We start from the raw sequence: 24,385 nt of genomic DNA on the forward strand, positions 1-24,385 counted from the left end.
AACGTGTCTGTGTTCAAGGTTTTCCATTTCGTGGATTGGCTGCTTCCTTCGTAGCCGTTTCGGTTTTATTGTGGCTTTAACCCAACGGGCTGGAGTGAAAAAAGGTTCCGGTTAACGGGGAGAAAAAAGAAGATATCAAGCACGATGAAGTAAATTAAACTTTTATTCTGCTATACATATATATATATATTTATTTATTTATATATATATTTAGGAGCTCACAATTGAGCCCAGACTTCAGTATACAATGTAGAAAGCGAGAGTCAGAGACATTTGAACTCCAAAATGCATTTCCAGCAGGAATCGCAAGCCGACTCCAAATTTTGCTTGGACGTTAGGTGCAGTTGGGAACGCGCTCGCCAGTGGTCGACTACCTCATCTAGAGTCAAACTTGCCCCGTGGATAGACTGCTGGAGACGTCTCTCGTTTGATGTATGGATGGCCCTGGGCGACTGATTTTAAAAAGAAATGGATTAAGGACAACCGGAAATGGTTGACTCCGAGAGGTATTGATGAAAATAACGCAACCCTCAATCTATTGTACCAAAGTCTGTCTGCCTGAAAACAACTGTTTTTCATCGAGGTGTCATTTCATGGTGCGGAATGCCTCCCCTGAGATACATCGGGCCACTACAGACCGCTGTCTCCCAGGCAAGATCTATCATCGCAAAAACAAGTGACTTTACAGGCCCAGCCTGGGAACAGGTAGCGAATTTCTGCTCGCTCAAGACGAACCACACTAACACAGTACTTCCAATCTTCCACTTACGAGCGGCCGGCACTACCTCCCGAACGTTAAAGCTCTGGTTTGCAGGTCTTGCCCAAGACCTGTTTATTTCAGCAGCTCATGCGCCGTTGCTCAGAGAAGACGCCGGCAACGGGAGAAAAGAGGGGAAGAAACAGTGCAGGGGGGCAAGAGATCTCGCATGCTCTGAAAGCCAGATACCCCTGAGATATCGGCTGCTCACTTCCAAGCAGGCTCCTGAACAAGAAAAGGATTGCGTGGGCGGGTGGAATGCAATGAGCCACGTAGAAGGTAAGAGACAGAGACACACACACGCACACCTTTGCTGGGATAATAAATTTAAGCAGACGACACACACACACCCAGACCAACCTGATCTGACTCGCCAGAGAAATCTGAAAATATAGAAAACCAGGGCAGGGGGCGGTATGTGTTTACCTGGTCTGTGGATATACCACGATCGTGTGTAATAAAAAAATGGAACAACTCCCCAGAATAATAGTGACAACATTCCCCTCCACCCTGTCCAGAGCCTGTGGATGTCAGAGAATCACGAGTGCAAGTTTTATCGTCATTTGAGACAGATAGTTCACCTTGGTAATGTGCCGCTGCAGCTGCAGCTTTAGGGCCCAATGCTCACTTGTCAGAACCCTTGCGCGGCCGGCAGAAGGTGGGCGGGTCCTTGTTCAAGGCATAGATCCTTCGGTTGACATCTTCGAATTCCCCCAGGACTTGCTCGTCGCACTCCACCGCCACAGCGTGGTCCACCGGGATGTAGTTGAAAGCTTCGAGCTGATCTCCGGAGCCAAACCCAGTCGCTTCCATCCCGATGATCTCTTCGGCTTGCTCGACCGTGCAGAGGAGGTCGGCCCCAAGGGAGTTGCGGAATGGGCAAGACGGTTCATTGGCTGCGGCCCCAAGGTGCTCGCTGGGCAGCGCTGCGCCGTTCATTGCACGAGAGGATCCCAGGAAAGATTCCTGCTGGTTCTCGGAAGTGTTTGGGTTCCTGCTTCCTCCATTTAAGCTGTTCCTCAAGCCTTCTCCCTTTTTGTTTTCTTTCGAGAAGTCAATGGAGGTATCTAAAGAAGAGGATAAAGATCCTGCCTTTCTCTCAGGCTCTCCTACAATGGCAACAGGGTGAGACAAAGCTGTGTTGTAACTCGGCGGGGGTGTCTTGTACTGCAGTCTCTCGTTGTCCGAGTTGGCTCGTTTTCGGAGCCCCTTGTCTGGAGAAGGATGGTTGCCAGATAAACCAGCATCCAACCCTCCGAACGTAGAACTCTGTCTCTTTGGAACTGGAATGGCACTGGAAATGTGATGCCGGTCACTGTAAAAATGAGAAAGGAGATTATCAGCAAAGCAACATTTGCACAATTGCCTCATCGGACAAACAGCTGTCAAATTCACACAACCAAACCAGAAGGCCTGAAGAAGTTTGAACCACTCCATCTTACCACCTAGGACAAACAGCTGTCAAATTCACACAACCTAGGCAGAACAGGACAGAAGGCCTGAAGAGGTTTGAACCACTCCGTCTTACCACCCAGGAAGCAGTTGGTTAAGTCTTATTATTAGTTTTTTAAAATTTTATTATTCAGTTTATAGACTGTCCTCCTCACAAGCAGTCACAGGGCAGGTTACCGCAAATGAAATATTACATACCGGTTAAAATCATACAGGTAAAAAGATTTAAAAGCAACATCAGAGAAATGCAATTTCCGGCATACACAAATGCCTCCTACAATTGCAGGGCATTTGATGACTAACACAGAACCCGTTCAATGGGTGCCAGCCACCTCTTTAAGGACGGCGGGTCATCCGGGTGGTATAGGTAGGGGAAGCCGAGTTACATCTGTCCTATTTAAATCAACCCACTCTGTGGCTCAGAACACTTATTATACGTTGATGTGTTGAAGACTTTGGCTGATCTATGATCACAGAAGATGAAGTTAAGAAGAAGATGATGATGATATTGGATTTATAACCCGCCCTCCACTCCAAAGAGTCTCAGAGCGGCTCACAATCTCCTTTACCTTCCTCCCCCACAACAGACATCCTATGAGGTGGGTGGGGCTGGAGAGGGCTCTCACAGCAGCTGCCCTTTCAAGGACAACCTCTGCCAGAGCTATGGCTGACCCAAGGCCATGCTAGCAGGTGCAAGTGGAGGAGTGGGGAATCAAACCTGGTTCTCCCAGATAAGACAGCTCTGGCTGATCCAAGGCCATTCCAGCAGCTGCAAGTGGAGGAGTGGGGAATCAAACCCGGTTCTCCCAGATAAGAGAGCTCCGGCTGACCCAAGGCCATTCCAGCAGCTGCAAGTGGAGGAGTGGGGAATCAAACCGGTTCTCCCAGATAAGAGAGCTATGGCTGACCCAAGGCCATTCCAGCAGCTGCAAGTGGGGGAGTGGGGAATCAAACCCGGTTCTCCCAGATAAGAGAGCTCTGGCTGACCCAAGGCCATTCCAGCAGGTGCAAGTGGAGGAGTGGTGGATCAAACCCTGTTCTCCCAGATAAGAGTCCCCGCACTTCACCACTACACCAAACTGGCTCAGTTTAAGCCAACTATTGTATTTACCATTATAGTTACGGGGTTTGTTTTGCTTTCCACTTGGGCAAGGTTTTCTTTAAAAGGAAAAGGGGGGGGGGGAAACCACTTCTCCCAATTAAAAAAAAAAAAGCTCAAATAGATTACTTTGTTATTTAATACATTTGCAAACGGCTTGCAAAAAAACTTGGAAGGAAGACAGCGTGCGATTCGCATTCTCAAATACCTATCTTTCCCTCCCTGCGAAATGTCCCCTCTGAGGGAGATTACTTGATTGCAGATGGTTAAAATGCTAAAATCGCGTTGGCCTGGGCCCCAGCCAAGGAGCGCAGCTACAGACCGAGGGCATGAAAATACTTCACGAAAAAAAATATATAACTTCAACAGCATTGGATTTCTTGTTTTTTAAATAAAGCTTTTGTGCAAATATGACCTCATGAAGGGAGAAGTAAAGGTGTTTAAGTTGGTCCGTAGCCATCCAAAAAGGTTCATGGTAGCCCACTGGCCGATATCACGTTGACTGAGCAAACAAAAAACGCAACAACCGGTTTCTCACCTCTTTAAAGCTTACAGCTTAAATCAGGGGTGTTGAACTCATTTGTTATGAGGGCCGGATCGGACATAAATGAGACCTTGTCGGGCCGGGCCAATTGTGTACCTACCATTTAAGATTAGGTAGCAGAAATAGGTAGCCCCGACCACCACATAGGCTGGCTTGGAGAAGGCATCTGTTTCTTTAAATTACTTCTCCAAGTCAAGCCAGCCGGGTTTCTCAGCTTAGAGAATGCATTTAAAGTTGCTTTCTTTCCACCTTCTCCCTCCATCTATTTTCCTTCTTTCCTTCCTTCCTTCGAGAGCCAGTTTGGTGTAGTGGTTAAATGCACGGACTCTTATCTGGGAGAACTGGGTTTGATTCCCCACTCCTCCATATGCCCCTGCTGGAATGGCCTTGGGTCAGCCATAGCTCTTGTAGGAGTTGTCCTTGAAAGGGCAGCAGCTGCAAGAGCTCTCTCAGTCCCACCTACCTCACAAGGTGTCTGCTGTGGGGGAGGGGAAGGTAAAGGCGATTGTCAGCTGCTCTGAGACTCAGAGTATAGGGAAGGCTATAAATCCAAGATCATCATCTTTTTCTCCTTCCTTCCTTCCTTCCTTCCTTCCTTCCTTCCTTCCTTCCTTCCTTCCGGCTCTCTAAATTGGACGTTTATTCTGTCTTACATTAAGCAAGTTTGGCCACCCCTGCCCTAAAATCTTAGCAGCGCTCTCTGTTCTCTGCACAGGTGTTGTCTGTCCCAGAGACAAGTCGCTTTCCACGATAAGCAGAAAGAAACGGAGGCAGGACTCCCCGCTTTCCGCCTACTTTCTCTAAACCACACAGCGGAAAGGGTTAACCCTCCTCTTGCGCTTGGCAGCTCAGCTTTCCGAAGGGGTATCGGCTTTTAAAAATGGTATTCGATTGGAAAACGCATTACTGGCAGAAAAAAGACTGAAGGGCTTGAAGCGACTCCCGCTGAAGGTTTCAATCAAAGAGCGCCAAAGCGGGACCACAGCCGAACGTCAAGAAGGCAAAAAAAAAAGGATTGCTGGAGATATGACAAAACTTGAAGGCTGACGATGGAGGAATCAAAATGGTTCAAGGGTTTTCTGTTCCTGGGCTCCGTTATCCTGGGCCAAGAATCCCAGCTACAAATACAAGTTGATGGGATGTGAACTGGCAGAGACTGACCAAGAGAGAGATCTGGGGGTCGTGGTAGATAACGCACTGAAAATGTCAAGACCAGTGTGCGATTGCAATAAAAAAGGCCAATGCCATGCTGGGAATTATTAGGAAGGGAATTGAAAACAAATCAGCCAGTATCATAATGCCCCTGTATAAATCGATGGTGCGGTCTCATTTGGAATACTGTGCGCAATTCTGGTCACCGTGCCTCAAAAAGAAGAAGAAAGAAGAAGATATTGGATTTATATCCCGCCCTCCACTCCGAAGAGTCTCAGAGCGGCTCACAATCTCCTTTCCCTTCCTCCCCCACAACAGACACCCTGTGAGGTGGGTGGGGCTGGAGAGGGGTCTCACAGCAGCTGCCCTTTCAAGGACAACCTCTGCCAGAGCTATGGCTGACCCATGGCCATTCCAGCAGGTGCAAGTGGAGGAGTGGGGAATCAAACCTGGTTCTCTCAGATAAGAGTCCGCACACTTCACCACTACACCAAACTGGCTACACCAAACTAGCATTGGAAAAAGTCCAGAAAAGGGCAACTAGAATGATTAAAGGTTTGGAACACTTTCGCTATGAAGAAAGGTTAAAACGCTTGGGGCTCTTCCGCTTGGAGCAACGTCGACTGCGGGGTGACATGATAGAGGTTTACAAGATTATGCATGGGATGGAGAAAGTAGAGAAAGAAGTCCTTTTCTCCCTTTCTCACAATACAAGAACTCGTGGGCATTAGATGAAATCGCTGAGCAGCAATTTAGGAATCTCTATTCCTACTTGTATCTGTCGAAGCGAAGTTTGACTCTCCAAAGTTTACACACTGGAAATCTTGTTGGGTGTCCAAGCAGGACTCCAATCTTGCTCGTTTACTGGGAGACTAGCTTTTGACATATGTTCCCTCAAGCATCTTTTAAGGTGCAACTCTGGGGAAATAATCTGCTGAATCTTGCCCTCAGCGCAGGGTGGGGAGCAGGTAGAAAGCAAACCGTCAACCAGGCTTTGAATTTAGCAGGAGCTCAGAGCGCAGCTCCTGAACCTTTCTGATGCCCCCCTCCTCCTCCCCACCTATCTACCTTGTCCACTGAATAGCAGGTGCAGCTGCATAACCATTCTTGGATTAGGAGACCGGGCAGCCAGCCAGCCACCAGGAACTTTGCCAACCCTCCCCCCAGCAGCCCTCATTAACACCTGGAGAAGCCCACGCCACCCTTTCTCTACTTCTGATGTGATTTTGGATGGCGGGTGACCTGCTGGCCTTTTGACTGGGGGAGGAGGCGGCCAAGGAGAGCCCCAGGTGAGTGAAGCCTGCTTGGGCTGGCTGGAACTCTAGCCAGCCCGAACAGGCCTCGCTCAACTGGGGCTCTCCTTTCTTGCAGAGGGTTGCTTCTGACTAGTGGGCTGGGGGCATACACTAATGAGTTATGCTAATGAGCTCTGCGACCTATTTTTCGACAAAATGACCTCTGCCATCAGCCACCTTACCATTTGCCTACTCTGCTTACAGGATTACCAAAAAGCAGACGTGCCATCAAGTGGAAGAAACCATGCTGCAGAAGATGATGACGATACTGGATTTATATCCCACCCTTTACTCTGAGTCTCAGAGCGCTCACAATCTCCTTTACCTCGCCCCCCCCCACAACAGACACTCTGTGAGGTGGGTGACACTGAGAGAGCTCTTACAGAAGCTGCCTTTTCAAGGACAACTCCTACGAGAGCTATGGCTGACCCATGGCCATTCCAGGAGCTGCAAGTGGAGGGGTGGGGAATCAAACCCGGTTCTCCCAGAGAAGAGAGCTATGGCTGACCCAGGGCCATTCCAGCAGCTGCAAGGGGAGGAGTGGGGAATCAAACCCGGTTCTCCCAGATAAAAGAGCTATGGCTGACCCATGGCCATTCCAGCAGCTGCAAGTGGAGGAGTGGGGAATCAAACCCGGTTCTCCCAGATAAGAGAGCTATGGCTGACCCATGGCCATTCCAGCAGCTGCAAGTGGAGGAGTGGGGAATCAAACCCGGTTCTCCCAGATAAGAGAGCTCTGGCTGACCCATGGCCATTCCAGCAGCTGCAAGTGGAGCAGTGGGGAATCAAATCCGATTCTCCCAGATAAGAGAGCTATGGCTGACCCAAAGCCATTCCAGCAGCTGCAAGCGGAGGAGTGGGGAATCAAACCCGGTTCTCCCAGATAAAAGAGCTATGGCTGACCCATGGCCATTCCAGCAGCTGCAAGTGGAGGAGTGGGGAATCAAACCCGGTTCTCCCAGATAAGAGAGCTATGGCTGACCCATGGCCATTCCAGCAGCTGCAAGTGGAGGAGTGGGGAATCAAACCCGGTTCTCCCAGATAAGAGAGCTCTGGCTGACCCATGGCCATTCCAGCAGCTGCAAGTGGAGCAGTGGGGAATCAAATCCGATTCTCCCAGATAAGAGAGCTATGGCTGACCCAAGGCCATTCCAGCAGCTGCAAGCGGAGGAGTGGGGAATCAAACCCGGTTCTCCCAGATAGAGCTATGGCTGACCCAAGGCCATTCCAGCAGCTGCAAGTGGAGGAGTGGGGAATCAAACCCGGTTCTCCCAGACAAGAGTCCATGCACTTAACCACTACACCAAACCACTATACCAAAGAGATGTACGTGAGCAACCCCCCCCCCCCCCCAACTCAATGAGAGACAGTCTTCTCTTGTCTGACTCCTACCGATCCGGAGGGACATCTGGCAACGCTTTGTCAGTCCCGGGACCGAGAGACCGCAGCCAGTCAACAGCGTGGCCTACTTGCTGTATATTTATGGCCATAAATCTTAATCGCTGGGGCCCAACGAATACCACTTTGACCATCTGCACACAGACATTCGTGCGTACGCGCACATTCCACGCACGGACACGTGAATGAGGCTCTTTCAGTCAAGCGTGCTCACGCCCGGCCGCCCTGTCTGGAAACAAGGCTCCCCTTAAATCTCCCCCTGGGGAAGGGATCTGTGAAAAGCCTTATTACCGTTTATACCATCAGGAAGTACCGAGAGGTCCTGTTTGGAATCCTCGGGCCTCTCCGAGCCTTGGAGGTGAGAAAGAAATGAGGCATGGATACGCGGCTGGAGGGGGAATGTGATAGTCCCGGAGAACGGCGGCTAACGTCCGCACGGGTTTTGAAATATTAGCCAGGCGAGGAATGTGTTTTGTCTTGATAATGGGAACATGCCACTCTAAGGGGGCGCCGAGGGACAAAAAGGCCTTCTCTTCAGTCAGGCGGCAGCATTGGGAAAGCCAAATTCGGCAGATTCGCTCCGAGCGAATGAAGCTATGCAAATGACACGTGTAATAAAAGGAGCATTTGATCCATTTATGAAGCTGGCCGGCTCGCGGTATCTGGGCCCCAGTGGAAGCCCTTTCGAAAGACACAACCGTCCATATCTGCTCGATGAGGAAACGTTGACCGGCTCGACAAAAAGAGGTACGTTGCCAAAATGTGTAATTGCCCCGTTTGGAATATGAACCCGCGCAACCTGTAACGCTTGGATTTGCTGCAAAATCGATTAACGTTTTGCTTCGGAAGTTCTTCTCAGTAATGAACACGTGAGAGCCTGTACACGTACAGAAGGAGTGAGGTTACGGTTCCTGCGGAAAGGACATCGTACTGCTAGAAACGGCATCCAAGACAATTAGGGGTTAGGAGCACTTTTCCAATGAGGACAGGCTGAAGAGTCTGGGACTTTTCAGTTTCGAAAAGAGATGACTAAAGGGGACGGACAGACATGACAGAGGTTTATAAGATTATGCATCGGGTGGAGAGAGTTGACCAAGAGAAATTTCTCCCCCTCTCCCCAAATACTGGAACTTGAGGACATCCAACGAAGCTGATGGGTAGCAGATTCGGGATCGACTCTACACAGATGAGGATTAAAATGTAGAATTGACCGCCAGGGGATGTGATGATGGCCATAAACATAGATGGCTTTAAAAGAAGATGAAAAAGATGAAGACGACCGTAAATTTATACCCTGCCCTTCTCTCTGAATCAGAGTCTCAGAGTGGCTCACAATCTCCTATATCTTCTCCCCCCCATAACAGACACCCTGTGAGGTAGGTGGGGCTGAGAGAGTTCTGACAGAAGCTGCCCTTTCAAGGACAACTCCTACGAGAGCTGCGGCCGACCCAAGGCCATTCCAGCAGCTGTAAGTGGAGGAGTGGGGAACCAAACCTGATTTCTCCCAGATAAGAGTCCGCGCACTTAACCACGACACCAAACTGGCTCTCCTTGTAGTGATGGCCGCAAGCATAGGTGGCTTTAAAATGGGATTAGATAGATTTGTGGAGGAGCGAGCTGTCAGTGGCTACAGTGAGCCAGTTTGCTGTAGTGGTTAAGTGCGTGGAAGAGTCTTTGCTAGGCATGCAGAAGATCCCTGGTTCAGTCCCCGTCACCTCCAGTTAAAAGGACCAGGCAGGAGGTGACGGGAAAGAACCTCAGTGGCAGAGCATCTGCTTGGCATGCAGAAGGTCCCTGGTTCAGTCCCCGTCACCTCCAGTTAAAAGAATCAGGCAGGAGATGACGGGAAAGAACCCCAGTGGCTCAGTGGCAGAACATCTGCTTGGCATGCAGAAGATCCCTGGTTCAGTCCCCGTCACCTCCAGTTAAAAGGACCAGGCAGGAGGTGATGAGAAAGAACCTCAGTGGCTCAGTGGCAGAACATCTGCTTGGCATGCAGAAGATCCCTGGTTCAGTCCCCGTCACCTCCAGTTAAAAGGACCAGGCAGGAGGTGATGAGAAAGAACCCCAGTGGCTCAGTGGCAGAGCATCTGCTTGGCATGCAGAAGGTCCCTGGTTCAGTCCCCGTCACCTCCAGTTAAAAGGACCAGGCAGAAGGTGATGGGAAAGACCTCTCTGCCTGAGACCCTGGAGAGCTGCTGCCAGTCTGAGTAGACAAGACTGACCTTGATGAGTCAATGGTCTGGTTCTCACTATGAGGCAGCTTCACGCATGAGAATTACAATAACTGAGAGGGCTCTGCCAGTGCTAAAGAAATGGTGAAGAGACTGCAGAGCAATGCCTTGGTGGATGTGAAGAGAGAGAATCTCAGGTTGGTACAACAGCAGGCCACAAGAGGCTTCATAAGAACGTAACCGAAGCCATCTTAGATCAGGCCAATGGCTCATCCAGTCCAACACTCTGTGGCACACAGCGGCCAAAACTCAGGGGCCCTCAGGAGGCCAGTGGGGCCAGGACTCCTAAAGCCCTCCCACTATTGCTGACAGAGCATCTCTGCCCCAGACAGGGTCTTCCATCTACACTTTGTGACTAATAGCCATGGACGGACCTCTGCTCCAGATGTTTATCCAATCCCCTCTTGAATCCATCTAGGCATATAGCCGCCGCCACCTCCTGTGGCAGTGAATTCCACATGTTAATCACCCTTTGGGTGAAGAAGGACTTACCTTTATCTGTTCTAACCCGACTGCTCAGCAATTTTATCGAATGCCCACGAGTTCTTGCATTGTGAGAAAGGGAGAAAAAGACTTTTCTCTACCTCCTCTGTCCCATGCACAGTCTTGTAAACCACTATCATGTCACCCCCTCAGTTGACGTTTCTCCAAGCTAAAGAGCCCCAAAAGCTTTAACCTTTCTTCATAGGGAAAGTGTTCCAACCCTTGAATCACAATTTTTTCTCAATCCTAGTCCCATCATATTGCTTATTAGATGCCTCGTTTTACTGATCGTATTGTATAATCCACCCTGAGTCTTGAGAGAAACGTGGCCTATAAATAATGCAAATAAAGAAATAGCAAATAAAGGAAAGCGCTGGGTGAGAAGAAGAGAAGGAGACCGGAAAAGGGGAGCAGGTATGGGGGCTGCAAAGGAATCACAGAATCATAGAGTTGGAAGGGACCTCCAGGGTAATCCAAATCCAACCCCCTGCACAATACAGGAAACTCACAAATACCTCCCCCTAAATTCACAGGATCTTCATTGCTGTCAGATGGCCATCTAGTCTCTGTTGAAAAACCTCCAAGGAAGGTGAGCCCACCACCTCCCCAGGAAGCCTGTTCCACTGGGGAACCGCTTGAACAGTCAGGAAGTTCTTCCTAATGTTGAGACGGAAACTCTTTTGTTTTAATTTCAACCTATTGGTTCTGGTCCTACCTTCTGGGGCCACAGAAAACAATTCCACACCATCCTCTATATGACAGCCCTTCAAGTACTTGAAGTTGGTGATCCTATCACCTCTCAGCCGCCTCCTCTCCAGGCTAAATATGCCCAGCTCCTTCAACCTTTCCTCATAGGACTTGGTCTCCAGACCCCTCACTATCTTCATCACCCTCCTCTGGACCCGTTCCAGCTTGTCTAGATCCTGCTTAAAATGTGGTGCCCAAAATTGAACACAAGACTCCCCAAGGGAAGGGAAAGAGGAAATAGTGGAAAAGGGATATATGGGGAAAATGAGATTCCCATCCTCACCGCAACTCCACGCAGGTCCCCTGCTTGTTACAGTACTACCTACAAGCTTTTCACCCTGGATTTCGACCTACAATCCGCTGCTGCAGTGTATAGATACAACAAGTACTTACCACCTGACCATGAGCCCGTGCTCCAGGAAGTTCTTCAGGTTGGGAAGGGTCTGCCTCAGATCTGGAGTCACCAGCCCATGTTGGTACCTTAGCTGTGAAGAGAGATTGGGCAGAATTAGCAAACTCCGAACATCTTGGCACGCCTCGGACAGAGCTTTAGACCAGGGGTGTCAAACATGCAGCACAGGGGTCAAATCATGCCCCCACAGGGCTCCTATCAGGCCCGCAAGTAACTCACTGTTGTCTGCTGCCTTCCCCCTCTCTTGCTTCCTTCTGCTTCACAACTTTTGCATTACAAATGCCTTCCTAGGCAGGTGACTTCACAGGCTAACCTATGATTGCATCTCCAGTGATGCAGGAGGGAGGGGCTGTGGCTCAGTGGCAGAGCGTCTGCTTAGCATATGGAAGGTCCCACGTTCAATCCCTGGCATCTCCAGTTTATGAGGAACAGGCAACTGAGAGCCAGTTTGGTGTAGCAGTTAAGGGCAGGGGCTCTAATTGGGAGAATCGTGTTTGATTCCCCACTCCTCCACATGCATCTGCTGGTATGACCCTGAGTCAGACATAACTCTCAGAGCAGTTCCTCTCAAGAGCTGTTCTGGGAAAGTTCTCTCACCCGCACTTACCTCAAAGGTTATCTGTTGTGGGGAGGTGAAAGGAAAGGAGATTGTAAGCAACTTTGAGACTCCGAGTGAAGGGTGGGGTATAGATCCAATCTCTTCTTCTTCTTCAATGCTACTTCTGCAAAAAGGCACTGGGCCTTATGAACATCAGAAGAGCCCTTCTGGGTCAAACCAGTGGTCCATCTAGTCCAGCATCCTGTCTCACCCAGTGGCCAGCCAGTTCCTCTGGAGGGCCAACAACAGGGCACAGAGGCTGAGGCCTTCCCCTGAGAAGGACATCAGAAGAGCCCTGCTAGGTCAGACCAGTGAGGGTCCATCTAGTCCAGCCTCACACAGTGGCCAACTACTTCCTCTGGATGGCCACCAACAGGGCAGAGAGGCCGAGGCCTTCATAAAAACATCAGAAGAACCCTGCTGGACCAGACCAGTGAGGGTCCATCTAGTCCAGTCTCACACAGTGGCCAACTACTTCCTCTGGATGGCCAGCAACAGGGCAGAGAGGCCGAGGCCTTCATAAGAACATCAGAAGAACCCTGCTGGATCAGACCAGTGAGGGTCCATCTAGTCCAGGATACTGCCTCACACAGTGGCCAACCAGTGCCTCTGGAGGGCCAACAACAGGGCACAAGTACTGAGGCGGATGTTGTCACCTGGCTCTAGGATTCAGAGGATTCATACCTCTGAATGCATCCCGACTTGGCAACAGCACACAAAGTGGATTTTTGCCTTTTCACAGCACCTGCTCTGTTCCTCTGCATTCCAGGCAGCAAAATAACAGAAGTATGACAGATTATAAGGGGAATGTTATTGACATTTCTCTATCCTAAGGCTAGGAACAAAGCCAGTCCTACAACAGTAGCTGGGAACTTTCCTTGGCACACTTCTATGGTGAGAAAAAATATATGTATTTGCAAGGGTTTTCATCGTTACAAAAATTTGGTTAACGCTCTAGTCAAAGCTCTGGTCATTCTTCCGGACCAGGAGTGGCCAAACTTTAGAAGATAGAAGAAGATATTGGATTTATATCCCGCCCTCTACTCCGAAGAGTCTCAGAGCGGCTCACAATCTCCTTTCCCTTCCTCCCCCACAACAGACACCCTGTGAGGTAGATGAAGATATTGGATTTATATCCCACCTCCACTCCGAAGAGTCTCAGAGCGGCTCACAATCTCCTCTACCTCCCCCCCCCCACAACAGACACCCTGTGAGGTAGATGAAGATATTGGATTTATATCCCGCCCTCCACTCCGAAGAGCCTCAGAGCGGTTCACAATCTCCTTTACCTTCCTCCCCCACAACAGACACCCTGTGAGGTAGATGAAGATACTGGATTTATATCCCGCCCTCCACTCCGAAGAGTCTCAGAGCGGCTCACAATCTCCTTTACCTTCCTCCCCCACAACAGACACCCTGTGAGGTAGATGAAGATACTGGATTTATATCCCGCCCTCCTCTCCGAAGAGTCTCAGAGCGGCTCACAATCTCCTTTCACTTCCTCCCCCCCCCCCACAACAGACACCCTGTGAGGTAGATGAAGATATTGGATTTATATCCCGCCCTCCACTCCAAAGAGTCTCAGAGCGGCTCACAATCTCCTTTCCCTTCCTCCCCCACAACAGACACCCTGTGAGGTCGATGAAGTTATTGGATTTATATCCCGCCCTCCACTCCAAAGAGTCTCAGAGCGGCTCACAATCTCCTTTACCTTCCTCCCCCACAACAGACACCCTGTGAGGTAGATGAAGATATTGGATTTATATCCCGCCCTCCACTCCGAAGAGTCTCAGAGCGGCTCACAATCTCCTTTACCTTCCTCCCCCACAACAGACACCCTGTGAGGTGGGTGGGGCTGGAGAGGGCTCTCCCAGCACCTGCCCTTTCAGGGACAACCTCTGCCAGAGCTAAGGCTGACCCAAGGCCATTCCAGCAGGTGCAAGTGGAGGAGTGGGGAATCAAACCCGGTTCTCCCAGGTAAGAGTCCGCACACTTAACCACTACACCAAACTGGCTCTCCCTTATATTAACTTGCTTAATATAAGAGCCACACAGAATAAATGTCAAATGTTTGAGAGCCGCAAGACATGAACGTCATAGAATCATAGTATTAGACGGGACCTCCGGGGTCATCTAGTCCAACCCCCTGCACAATGCAAGAAACTCACAAACACCTCCCCCTAGATTCACAGGACCTTCGTTGCTGTCAGAGGGCCATCTAGCCTCTGTTTATAAGCATCCAAGGAAGCAGAGCCCACCACCTCCTGAGGAAGCCTGTTCCACTGAGGAACCCCTCTACCGCTCAGTTCCTCAGTGGAACATCAGATGTTCAAAAGCTGGGAGGGAAGGAGGAAAGCAAATAGATTGGGGGAGGGAGAGGAGAAAAGAAAGCAACTTTAACTTCATTTCCCAAACCGCTGGCTGGCTTGGCTTGGAGAAGTGATTTAAAGACAGAAATGCCTTCTCCAAGCCAGCCAACAGGGCAGTGGGGCTTCAAGAGGCACACAATATGCGTGAAAGAGCCACATGTGGCTCCTGAGCCGCAGTTCGGCCAACCCTGTTACAGACAGATGTTGCTGGTGTTGTCTAAGCACCTATTCTTTCATGCTTTGCAAGTGCATATCTTGCAAAGTGCCAAACCAAAAGACATGCTGGAAGTTTACTTAGAAGATTTCAGTTGAACCTACTTGCTTGCATTGTCGGGTGTCATAAAGGAGTGGGGCAAAAAATATTCGCAGCCATGCTGAGAAATGAAGCGACAAAGCAGGCAAAATGATCCCTACAAGTGTGCGATGTGCCAATCCTTAGACCACTGGAAACCCACAAGGGGGCAAAAGTCCATCAGTGATTCTGCCATTCTACCACATAAGTATGTATGTTGGCACAAGACCAGGACCAAGAGCCAGTCTGCTGTGGTGGTTAAGTGCGGACTCTTATCTGGGAGCACCGGGTTTGATTCCCCACTCCTCCACTTGCAGCTGCTGGAATGGCCTTGGGTTAGCCAGAGCTCTCTTATCTGGGAGAACCTGGTTTGATTCCCCCCTCCTCCACTTGCAGCTGCTGGAATGGCCTTGGGTCAGCCAGAGCTCTCTTATCTGGGAGAACCTGGTTTGATTCCCCCCTCCTCCACTTGCAGCTGCTGGAATGGCCTTGGGTCAGCCAGAGCTCTCTTATCTGGGAGAACCTGGTTTGATTCCCCCCTCCTCCACTTGCAGCTGCTGGAATGGCCTTGGGTCAGCCAGAGCTCTCTTATCTGGGAGAACCTGGTTTGATTCCCCCCTCCTCCACTTGCAGCTGCTGGAATGGCCTTGGGTCAGCCAGAGCTCTCTTATCTGGGAGAACCTGGTTTGATTCCCCCCTCCTCCACTTGCAGCTGCTGGAATGGCCTTGGGTCAGCCAGAGCTCTCTTCTCTGGGAGAACCGGGTTTGATTCCCCACTCCTCCACTTGCACCTGCTGAAATGGCCTTGGGTCAGCCAGAGCTCTCTTATCTGGGAGAACCTGGTTTGATTCCCCCCTCCTCCACTTGCAGCTGCTGGAATGGCCTTGGGTCAGCCAGAGCTCTCTTCTCTGGGAGAACCGGGTTTGATTCCCCACTCCTCCACTTGCAGCTGCTGGAATGGCCTTGGGTCAGCCAGAGCTCTCTTCTCTGGGAGAACTGGGTTTGATTCCCCACTCCTCCACTTGCAGCTGCTGGAATGGCCTTGGGTCAGCCAGAGCTCTCTTATCTGGGAGAACCGGGTTTGATTCCCCACTCCTCCACTTGCAGCTGCTGTAATGGCCTTGGGTCAGCCAGAGCTCTCTTATCTGGGAGAACCGGGTTTGATTCCCCACTCCTCCACTTGCACCTGCTGAAATGGCCTCGGGTCAGCCAGAGCTCTCTTATCTGGGAGCATCGGGTTTGATTCCCCACTCCTCCACTTGCACCTGCTGGAATGGCCTTGGGTCAGCCAGAGCTCTCTTATCTGGGAGAACCGGGTTTGATTCCCCACTCCTCCACTTGCACCTGCTGAAATGGCCTCGGGTCAGCCAGAGCTCTCTTATCTGGGAGCACCGGGTTTGATTCCCCACTCCTCCACTTGCACCTGCTGAAATGGCCTCGGGTCAGCCAGAGCTCTCTTATCTGGGAGCACCGGGTTTGATTCCCCACTCCTCCACTTGCACCTGCTGAAATGGCCTCGGGTCAGCCAGAGCTCTCTTATCTGGGAGCACCGGGTTTGATTCCCCACTCCTCCATTTGCAGCTGCTGGAATGGCCTTGGGTCAGACAGAGCTCTCTTATCTGGGAGAACCGGGTTTGATTCCCCCCTCCTCCGCTTGCAGCTGCTGGAATGGCCTTGGGTCAGCCAGAGCTCCCTTATCTGGGAGAACCAGGTTTGATTCCCCCCTCCTCCGCTTGCAGCTGCTGGAATGGCCTTGGGTCAGCCAGAGCTCCCTTATCTGGGAGAACCAGGTTTGATTCCCCCACTCCTCCGCTTGCAGCTGCTGGAATGGCCTTGGGTCAGCCAGAGCTCTCTTATCTGGGAGAACCAGGTTTGATTCCCCACTCCTCCACTTGCACCTGCTGGAAAGGCCTTGGGTTAGCCAGAGCTCCCTTATCTGGGAGAACCAGGTTTGATTCCCCACTCCTTCACTTGCACCTGATGTAATGGCCTCGGGTCAGCCAGAGCTCTCTTATCTGGGAGAACCGGGTTTGATTCCTCACTCCTCCACTTGCACCTGCTGGAATGGCCTTGGGTCAGCCAGAGCTCCCTTATCTGGGAGAACCAGGTTTGATTCCCCCCTCCTCCGCTTGCAGCTGCTGGAATGGCCTTGGGTCAGCCAGAGCTCTCTTATCTGGGAGAACCAGGTTTGATTCCCCACTCCTCCACTTGCACCTGCTGGAATGGCCTTGGGTTAGCCAGAGCTCCCTTATCTGGGAGAACCAGGTTTGATTCCCCACTCATTCACTTGCACCTGATGCAATGGCCTTGGGTCAGCCAGAGCTCTCTTATCTGGGAGAACCGGGTTTGATTCCTCACTCCTCCACTTGCACCTGCTGGAATGGCCTTGGGTCAGCCAGAGCTCTCTTATCTGGGAGAACCGGGTTTGATTCCCCACTCCTCCACTTGCACCTGCTGGAATGGCCTTGAGTCAGCCAGAGCTCTCTTATCTGGGAGAACCGGGTTTGATTCCTCACTCCTCCACTTGCAGGTGCTGGAATGGCCTTGCGTCAGCCACAGCTCTCTTATCTGGGAGAACCGGTTTTGATTCCCCACTCCTCCATTTGCAGGTGCTGGAATGGCCTTGGGTCAGCCAGAGCTCTCTTATCTGGGAGAACCGGGTTTGATTCCCCACTCCTCCACTTGCAGCTCCTGGAATGGCCTTGGGTCAGCCAGAGCTCTCACAGAGTTGTCCTTGAAAGGGCAGCTTCCGGGAGAGCCCTCTCAGCCCCACCCACCTCACAAGGTGTCTTTTGTGAGGGGAGAAGATATAGAAGATTCTAAGTCACTATGAGTCTCTGATTTAGAGAGGAGGGCGGGTTATAAATCTGCAGTCGTCTTCTTCTTCCCCACCCCCAATCTTTTCTCCTTCTTTACACTTGTGTGGTTTCTTCCCACCTCCCCTATTTCCCAGAAAAGTCTCCGAAATTTGACACCTCGAGGAACCTGCTTCCTGCTGGCTGCACATTAACATAAGATACCCCTTTTTCGCAAGGGGGCGTGTGTGTTTGTGTGTGGACTGGTGCGTCCCGTGTATGAGCTTGAAGCAGAGTGCATAACTCTTGGCAGACCTGCTGCGGCTGCTAATAACGAGCCTCTTGACAGCCAAGCGAAGCTGCTACGGAAATGTTTGAGGAAGCGTTCCTTGGAGCGCATGCCGCGCTTTCACGCTTTGGAGGTTTTCCGCGCCGCTGCCAGGGAGGGCTGGCCACCTCTCACCAAGTGAAAGATGACCAGGGCAGGACGTCCATCTTGGCTGCGACCAGGGTAGTTTGCATTTGACAGGTCTGGAAGAGCTCGAAGGTCAAGAACGAAATAAATCTGGAGCGTATTTGTTAGCGTGCCTCTTATTGTGTGTATGTATATGTGTGTGTATAGGCTGCCTCTTCCTTTGAGAAACGCACGCATAGCTGGTCTTGAGGACAAAAGGAGATTGAGGAAGAATCGCACTGCTGCAGCACCAACCCCAAATCAGACTTTTCCTTGCAGCCGCTGTGGCCGGACCTGCCTGTCCCGCATTGGTCTTGTCAGCCGCCAGCGAGCCTGCAGCAGACGTGGACTACTGCACCCTTCTTAAATCTTCGTTCGCGCAGTCAAGCCGAGAGAGAGGGTATATATATTTCTACATCAAATTCAGCCACAAATCTTACATACTAGGCAACCAAGTAAATGAAATGGGTCACGTTATTAACTCACTCTCACTTTTGTGGCTTTGTTTTCATTTCTCCTTGGAGCGCCTGAATGAAAACAACGCCACGAAAGGGAGAGTGAGTTAATAACGTGACCCGTTTCATTTACTTGGTTGCCTAGTATGTAAGATTTGTGGCTGAATTTGATGTAGAACTGCTTGTTCGGTTTACACGAGACTATCACAAACGTTTGGTATACTTTACAGCAAAAATTTAAAGGAAGCCCCACTTGCCTACTGAACCAACAATAAAGAAGACGGTCCCAAGAAGAAGAGTCTCTGGACTCGAAACGATATTGCACCGGTCTTGGATACTGTCAGACTTGTATCACAGCTCCATATTTTTTCTATAGGACATTGATCCATCATACAGTAGGAGCAGCGGGTGCTTTCGGTTCCAGAGGGATTTTGTGTAGTATAGATATGCTTGTTTATATTATGTTTGGCTATCACTGTAAGCACTGTGTTTGTTACTAGTAAATAATGGATAAGTAGGAATAATAAGGAGCATTATTTTTGTTACACGGAGAGGCTTTGAGGTGTTTTCTTTTATTTTCTTGGCCAAAGCAAGGGTTTGGAAGGGTTTGGGAGGGGGCTCTGGGCCTTTCCAAGGGATTCTAATTTTAGAGTGGTGGCAGCGTCAGGTGGCACCCCCATCTGAGTCATGATAATATGTCAGGAGAGGGCCTTTCTGGTGGCAGCCCCATGGTTACAGAACAACCTCCCCACAGAGGTGCAGCTGGCCCCTTCGTTTCTGCACTTTAGGAGGCAGCTGAAGGCAGTTTTATTTAAGACTGCATCAGATTAGAATGAGTCGGAAGGGACCTCCAGGGTCATCTAGTCCAGCCCCCTGCATAATGCAGGAAACTTACAAAGACCTCCCCCCCATACACTCGTAACGACACCCAGTGATTAAGACACTCCTAAACTGAGAGCCAGTTTGGTGTAATGGTTAAGTGTGCGGACTCTTATCTGGGAGAACCGGGTTTGATTCCCCACTCCTCCACTTGCAGCTGCTGGAATGGCCTTGGCTCAGCCATAGCTCTGGCAGAGGTTGTCCTTGAAAGGGCAGCTCCTCTCAGCCCCACCCACCTCACAGGGTGTCTGTTGTGGGGGAGGAAGGTAAAGAAGATTGTGAGCCGCTCTGAGACTCTTCGGAGTGGAGGGCGGGATATAAATCCAATATCTTCATCTACCTCACAGGGTGTCTGTTGTGGGGGGGGGGGGAAGATAAAGGAGATTGTAAGCCGCTCTGAGACTCTTCCGAGTGGAGGGCGGGATATAAATCCAATATCTTCATCTACCTCACAGGGTGTCTGTTGTGGGGGAGGAAGATAAAGAAGATTGTTAGCCGCTCTGAGACTCTTCCGAGTGGAGGGCGGGATATAAATCCAATATCTTCTAATTCTTTATCTTCTAAATTGTGATTTTAAAAAATTGGGTTTATGTACTTGTTTTGTGTGTTTTACTTATACTGTTTTATTGAGTACTGTGAGGAAGAAAGGCAGCTGATTAAAAGTTTTAAATAAATACATGAGTTCGCTCTCCTCAAAACTCTTTAAACGGGGCGAAGTCCATCTCCTGTTTGCCAAGTCTGAAAAATTTTATCTACCGGGACAGATAACTGGATGGAGAGAGCATGAAATGTTAGATTTTATTATTCTGTATTGCTCATGGCATGATCTGTAGAGAGTGACATGGCTGGATCCAATCCTGAGGAATGTAGTTGACAGAATCAAGACGGGGTACCCATTTTTATTAAAGGATTGAAGAGCTAAGGGTTACTTTAGGCAGGGCAAAATTCTTCTTGGTGGTGATTACGTGGAAGGAAAATATGAATTTTTATGACGGGGCTAAGGTTTTTTTTTTAAAGGATTAACTCCAAATTTAAAAATAAAGTAGAATTTGAAACATATAAAAATATATGCATATCATTATCATTCCAGGAGACAGAAGGAGGAAGAACAAAGAGGAGGAGGAGATGGTGATGGTTTTATACCCCGCCCTTTCCTACCCGAAGGAGTCTCAGAGAGGCTTACTATCATATTCCCTTCCTTTCCCCACAGCAGACACCCATGTGAGGGAGGTGGGGCTGAGAGAGACTGCAGAGAACTGCGACTGGCCCAAGGTCACCCAGCTGGCTTCATGTGAAGGAGTGGGGAATCAAGCCCGGTTCTCCAGATTAGAGTCCACTGCTCTTAACCACTACACCACAGCTGGCTCTCAAGACCTAGGAGCAGAGTCTGGGAGAAGAAGAAGACTGCAGAAGAAGAAGAATTGCAGATTTACATCCCACCCTTCTCTCAGAGATTCAGAGCGGCTTACAATCTCTTATATCTTCTCCCCCCACAACAGACACCCTGTGAAGTGGGTGGGGCCAAGAGAGCTCTCCCAGAAGCTGCCCTTTCAAGGACAACTCCTGCGAGAGCTATGGCTGACCCAAGGCCATTCCAGCAGCTGTAAGTGGAGGAGTGGGGAATCAAACCTGGACCTTCTGCGCATGGAGCAAATAACCATAATGCTGATTGTCATTGGAGCCCTTGGAGCAGTCTCTGTGAGTCCCAAGAAACTCCTGGACCTTCTGGGCATGGAGCAAATAACACCAGTTCAGCTCCAGAAGGCAGCACTGCTTGGAACAGCCAGAATCCTGCCAAGATACCTCTGCAATCCCCTAGAATTTGGCTAGATCTCAAACTGCAGAACACCATCTACCAGTTCTGGGGGTGGCTGAACGTGCTTAACATAAGAGCCACGCAGAATACATGTCAGATGTCTGAGAGCCGCAAGACATGAATGTCAGATGCCTGAGAGCCGCGAGACATGAATGGCAGATGTCTGAGAGCCGCGAGACATGACTGGCAGATGTCTGAGAGCCGCGAGACATGAATGGCAGATGTCTGAGAGCCGCGAGACATGAATGGCAGATGTCTGAGAGCCGCGAGACATGACTGGCAGATGTCTGAGAGCCGCGAGACATGACTGGCAGATGTCTGAGAGCCGCGAGACATGACTGGCAGATGTCTGAGAGCCGCGAGACATGACTGGCAGATGTCTGAGAGCCGCGAGACATGAATGGCAGATGTCTGAGAGCCGCGAGACATGAATGGCAGATGTCTGAGAGCGCTAGACATGAATGGCAGATGTCTGAGAGCCGCGAGACATGAATGGCAGATGTCTGAGAGCCGCGAGACATGAATGGCAGATGTCTGAGAGCCGCGAGACATGAATGGCAGATGTCTGAGAGCCGCGAGACATGAATGGCAGATGTCTGAGAGCCGCGAGACATGACTGTCAGATGTCTGAGAGCCGCGAGACATGACTGTCAGATGTCTGAGAGCCGCGAGACATGAATGTCAGATGTCTGAGAGCCGCAAGACATGAATGGCAGATGTCTGAGAGTAGGCAGGCAGGCAGGGAATAGAGGAGGAAGAGGTGGAAAGAAAGCAACTTTAACTTTCAATGCATTCTCTAAGCTGCCAACTAATGGGGTGGCGAGGGCTTCAAGCGCCACACACTGACTGTGAAAGAAAGAGCCAAAGTTTGGCCACTCTTGTCCCAGTCTGTGAGAATTTACAATAACAACAACGGACTGTGGCCTAAGCATTCAGGGAAAGGGAAACTTCTATCATACAACGGCAACCAGTACACTAAGTGTATACCCAATAAAAAGTCTTTCACAATTTATTTTTTCTCTATGACACCTGAAGATTTAAGTGACTATCGCAAAACTCCGCTCACAGTTTGTCTTCGTTAAAGCCTTTCATCCCCCCCCCCCCTATAAAAACCGGCTGGCATTACATCTGGGGGTGACGGACACAATAGAATGCCTTCTTTTTAAAAAGCCCATCCTCCACTTCTAATGGGCCATAGCATATAAATAACTGGATTAAGGGACTTAAGGCAAACGGGTCTTGGTTCCAAATACAGTCGGGCTAGGACGAGTATGGAAAAGGAGAGGCGAGTCTGTGAGCAAAGCTAACAGCTACGCACTATTTTCACTTAATCATTTTAATTTTGAGTCATCGAGGGAGTTCCGTGGCGCTGCCCGAAAGAAACCTTCGACTCAGATAAAAGCTTTCTTGGCTCCGCGTCCAGATCATTTCAGCTTTTTTCTCTCTCTCTCTCTCTCTCATGAGGTATCACTGCAGAACCGCTGACTCTCTTCAAGATTTAAGTTTCTTGTTTTTAAGGGCAGGATCTCGCCGGGTTGGAGCGGTGGGAAGGAGAGCAAAAACTGAAGTCGCTTCTCTCTCCACACCCTGCCCCCCCCCCATTTGGAGAGTAAAGAATAGTGAAAATGCAGTCAACGTGTCCAAGACGATACCGCTGCAAAAGCAATTACATGCCAAATGCAGCTGGAAATGCTGGCTATTGGACAAAAGGGCTCATCAAGGTTACTTCCTGAAGAGCATGAAGACAATATAGAATCAGAGAGTTGGAAGGGACCTCCAGGGTCATCTAGTCCAACCCCCTGCACAATGCAGGAAACCCACAAATACCTACCCCAAATTCACAGGATCTTCATTGCTGTCAAATGGCCATCTAGCCTCTGTTTAAAAACCTCCAAGGAAGGAGAGCCCACCACCTCCCGAGGAAGCCTGTTCTACTGAGGAACCGATCTAACGGTGAGGAAGTTCTTCCTAAGTTGAGCCGGAAACTCTTTTGATTTAATTTCAACCCACTGGTTCTGGTCCTACCTTCTGGGGCCACAGAAAAAAATTCCAGCCCATCGTCTATGTGACAGCCCTTCAAGGACTTGAAGATGGTGATCAGATAACCTCTCAGCCACATCATAGAGTTCGAAGGAATCTCTAGGGTCATCTAGTCCAACCCCCTGCACAATGCAGGAAACTCACAAACACCTCCCCCTAAATTCACAGGATTTTCATTGCTGTCAGATGGCCATCTAGTCTGTGTTTTAAAACCTCCAAGGAAGCAGAGTCCACCACCTCCCGAGGAAGCCTGTTCCACTGAGGAACCGCTCTAACGGTCAGCAAGTTCTTCCTAATGCTGAGTTGGAAACTCTTCTGATTTAATTTCAACCCATTGGTTCTTGTCCTATCTTCTGGGGCCACAGAAAACAATTCCACACCATTCTCTATAGGACAGCCCTTCAAGTACTTGAAGATGCTTATCCTATAACCTCTCAGCCGCCTCATCTCCAGGCTAAACATCCCCAGCTCCTTCAACCTTTCCTCATAGGACTTGGTCTCCAGACCCCTCACCATCTTTGTCACCCTCCTCTGGACTGTTCCAGCTTGTCTAGATCCTTCTTAAAATGTGGTGCCCAAAACTGAACAGAAGACTCCAGCTGAGGTCTTACCAGAGCAGAGTAAAGCGATACCATCACTTCACGTGATCTGGACACTAGACTTCTGTTGATACAGCCCAAAATTGCATTTGCCTTTTCAGCCACCGCATCACACTGTTGACTCATGTTCAGCGTATGATCCACTAAGACCCTTAGATCCTTTTCGCACATAGATATCATGTACCCGTATAATTAAAAAGGAGATTAGATAGATTCAGATAGCAGAGGTCTATCAGGGGCTGCTAGCAATGGCACCTGGTTTCTTTGGCCACTGTGTGACACAGAGTGCTGGACTGGATGGGCCATTGGCCTGATCCAACATGGCTTCTCTTATGTTCTTATGTGACACAGAGTGTTGGACTGGATGGGCCCTTGGCCTGATCCAACATGGCTTCTCTTATGTTCTTATGTGACACAGAGTGTTGGACTGGAGGGGCCATTGGCCTGATCCAACATGGCTTCTGTTATGTTCTTAAGTGACACAGTGTGTTGGACTGGGTGGGCCATTGGCCTGA

At 49.9% G+C, this 24,385-nt stretch overlaps 1 protein-coding gene across 1 annotated transcript in view; it reads right to left on the bottom strand.

The window, feature by feature from the left end:
* Nucleotides 1-145: 145 nt before the first annotated feature.
* The window catches only part of UVRAG (UV radiation resistance associated), a 161,991-nt gene continuing 137,751 nt past the window's right edge, over nucleotides 146-24,385 (bottom strand). Inside the window, exons 14-15 of the mRNA XM_060235346.1 lie at nucleotides 11,555-11,646; nucleotides 146-2,072 (exon numbers count right to left, since the gene is read on the bottom strand). Of these exons, the coding sequence (XP_060091329.1) occupies nucleotides 1,382-2,072; nucleotides 11,555-11,646 (783 nt within the window). The 3' untranslated portion in view covers nucleotides 146-1,381. The remainder of the gene's footprint in view (nucleotides 2,073-11,554; nucleotides 11,647-24,385) is intronic.

Source organism: Heteronotia binoei, chromosome 3, assembly GCF_032191835.1.
Source record: "Heteronotia binoei isolate CCM8104 ecotype False Entrance Well chromosome 3, APGP_CSIRO_Hbin_v1, whole genome shotgun sequence".
Classification (NCBI taxonomy): domain Eukaryota; kingdom Metazoa; phylum Chordata; class Lepidosauria; order Squamata; family Gekkonidae; genus Heteronotia; species Heteronotia binoei.